Source organism: Gymnoscopelus braueri (assembly GCF_963280865.1).
Source record: "Gymnoscopelus braueri genome assembly, chromosome: 23".
NCBI lineage: Eukaryota > Metazoa > Chordata > Actinopteri > Myctophiformes > Myctophidae > Gymnoscopelus > Gymnoscopelus braueri.
In genome coordinates, this window is record NC_137625.1 from 34,512,630 (window position 1) to 34,515,129 (window position 2,500).

Genomic DNA, 2,500 nt, shown 5'->3' on the forward strand with positions numbered 1-2,500 from the left:
CTTTGCAGGTCTGTAACTCTGAGAGTGTATAAATGGAACCAAATGGACTCGTACGGCACGGGTCCATTTGGTTCCATTTGTACACTCTCCGAATTGAATTAGCACTGAGGATTTTACAATGTAGATTGTTATCAAATGGGGGTATGTGGCCTATAATGCATATTCTGAAACGGCTAGTCCCATTTCTTGATTCAGAGTGGATGGTTTCCGTTTTATAGACGTGATAAAACAGACTATAATCTACTCCTTAGATCAATCACAGGCGAGTTATTTATATTATTTATTTGTATACAGTGATCCAGTGTATCTGTTAACTGAACGAGGGAATTGGGGAGCGCTTGTTTTCCTTACAAAGCCCCGGCCGTGCGGGGCTTCTAAGCAGCGCCCACGCAAGCGCTCCCCATCCCTCGCAAACCATCTGCGCTGGATTCTCGGCTGCAGTTTACGCGGAAAGTTCACAGACTTAGTTGCTAAATCTAACACACAGCCTGGCGGGACTGGCTGAGTAAACAGGCACTATAGTCTCTGACATGTCAGGAGGAAGTTGCTCTTTCTGATTGCCGGGAACTACTCTCTCGTAGAAGTTGTAGTAAATTATGAACTCATTAACCGCCAGAGTACAACATCGTCTATAGCCGACCTTGCCAGTGATTTCACCCCTCAGCCATTATAAAATACTCAGTAAACTGCAACCTCTAGTGGCTTATTGCTTTATCTACAGTAACTGGGGGGTCCTTGACATTCCAAAGGTTGAGAAACGCTGCGTTAGACCGTGGTTATAGATAAACCCCCTCTCTCCTCCATGAGCGCACAGCTCCCATCACCTCCCTGTATTATTCACTACGGCAGAACAATGAACCCACGACCAAGGAGGACCCTAGAGCAAATAAACGCTTTGTATGTTACTTTTAGCTCAATGCTACTCGCTTGTTGATATGCATCTCATCTCTGTGTGTGTGTGTGTGTGTGTGTGTGTGTGTGTGTGTGTGTGTGTGTGTGTGTGTGTGTGTGTGTGTGTGTGTGTGTGTGTGTGTGTGTGTGTGTGTGAGTGTGGATATTTGTATATGTACATGATAACGGTTGTAAATATTGTGCCCGAGCACTGGGTGCAGGGGGATGTAATTTAGTCAAAAATTATGATTGCAGCACAAATGCATGATGCTGCGAAATATCTGCAAAGTGCGTGCGTGCGTGGCAGAGACAGAGAGACATGAGAGAGAGACAGAGAGAGAGAGAGGGAGAATGCACCTGTTGATATGTGAAATGTTTGTCTTGTAGCCTATGTAATGTTTTATCTTTGTGTATAGGACCCCCCTAAAATGAGACGCTGCATCTCAAGGGGCTATCCTGTCAATACATTCTGACCAATATGACACTATTAGCATATAGTGGTGCCAGCAGGTCACTACACTTTAGCTCAAAGTAACGACACACTCTCTCTCTCTCTCTCTCTCTCTCTCTCTCTCTCTCTCTCTCTCTCTCTCTTTCTCTCTAACTTTCCGTCTCCCTCCTCCTCCTCGCCGGTTGTCATGGTGACAGTACTCTTACGAGGGGATGGATATGAGCAGCCTTCCTGTGGAGTTGACCGTCATCTGGAACGGAGACTTCAGCATCGACAACCCCGCCCACAACAAAGGTACACACACACACACACACGCGGACGCACACACGCACGGATGCACACATTTACAATTTAGGAATTCATTTATCAAATCCATAGAAAGATTTATCTAGAATCACAGGTAAACCAAGAACCTATCATCAGTCTAAACAGTATAATATCAAAAAAATCTATAATCTGTATATTGAACTATATACACTCTATAGCAGTGGTTCTCAACCCTTTTTATATCAAGATCCATTATTTATTTGGCATTAGAGCCACGGACCACCATTTGATTTAGACTCTCCGATCCAAAACGTAAGAATATTTTGTTATCGTTGGACACGATTTTGTCCTCAATTGATGTTGGTACCATAGGAGAGATAACAGGCAAATGTTGATCAAAATAACAATTATTTCATTAAAGTAATGCACAATAATTTGACTCTTCAGAGAGTAAAATAGAGTTAAAGATCTTTAAGGGTCCATTTGGTTACCAACGCTTCAATCATAGCTGGGGACCACCTGGAACCTCCTCAAGGACCACTGGTGGTCCCCGGACCACTGGTTGAGAACCACTGCACTATAGGATGGCAGGTCTACAAATGAACCTGGCTAGTCTAGCCATGCACATGTAAAGGATGCACGCACGGATGCACCACACGCACATGCGGGCGTGAACACGGACCCACACACACGCACAAACACACACACACGTTTGTATTACTATACTTGTGACATCAACATTTTTGGACAGCAATTTCATGAATGCTATTTTTGATACATTTTGCCATTTTTGACCGTATAAGCCTAAAGCCGAAAAATAGCAGATCTACAAGCTTATAGATAGGTTGGCTTCTTTTCAGTACACGATGACACTGGCACACTCTTAAGTGC

The 2,500-nt window shown here is 43.8% G+C and overlaps 1 protein-coding gene across 1 annotated transcript in view; it reads left to right on the top strand.

Annotated features, from left to right (window-relative positions):
- Positions 1-2,500, top strand: part of plxna4 (plexin A4) — a 355,677-nt gene that overhangs the window by 265,782 nt on the left and 87,395 nt on the right. Inside the window, exon 11 of the mRNA XM_080421613.1 lies at positions 1,540-1,636. Coding sequence (XP_080277739.1) covers positions 1,540-1,636 — 97 coding nt within the window. The remainder of the gene's footprint in view (positions 1-1,539; positions 1,637-2,500) is intronic.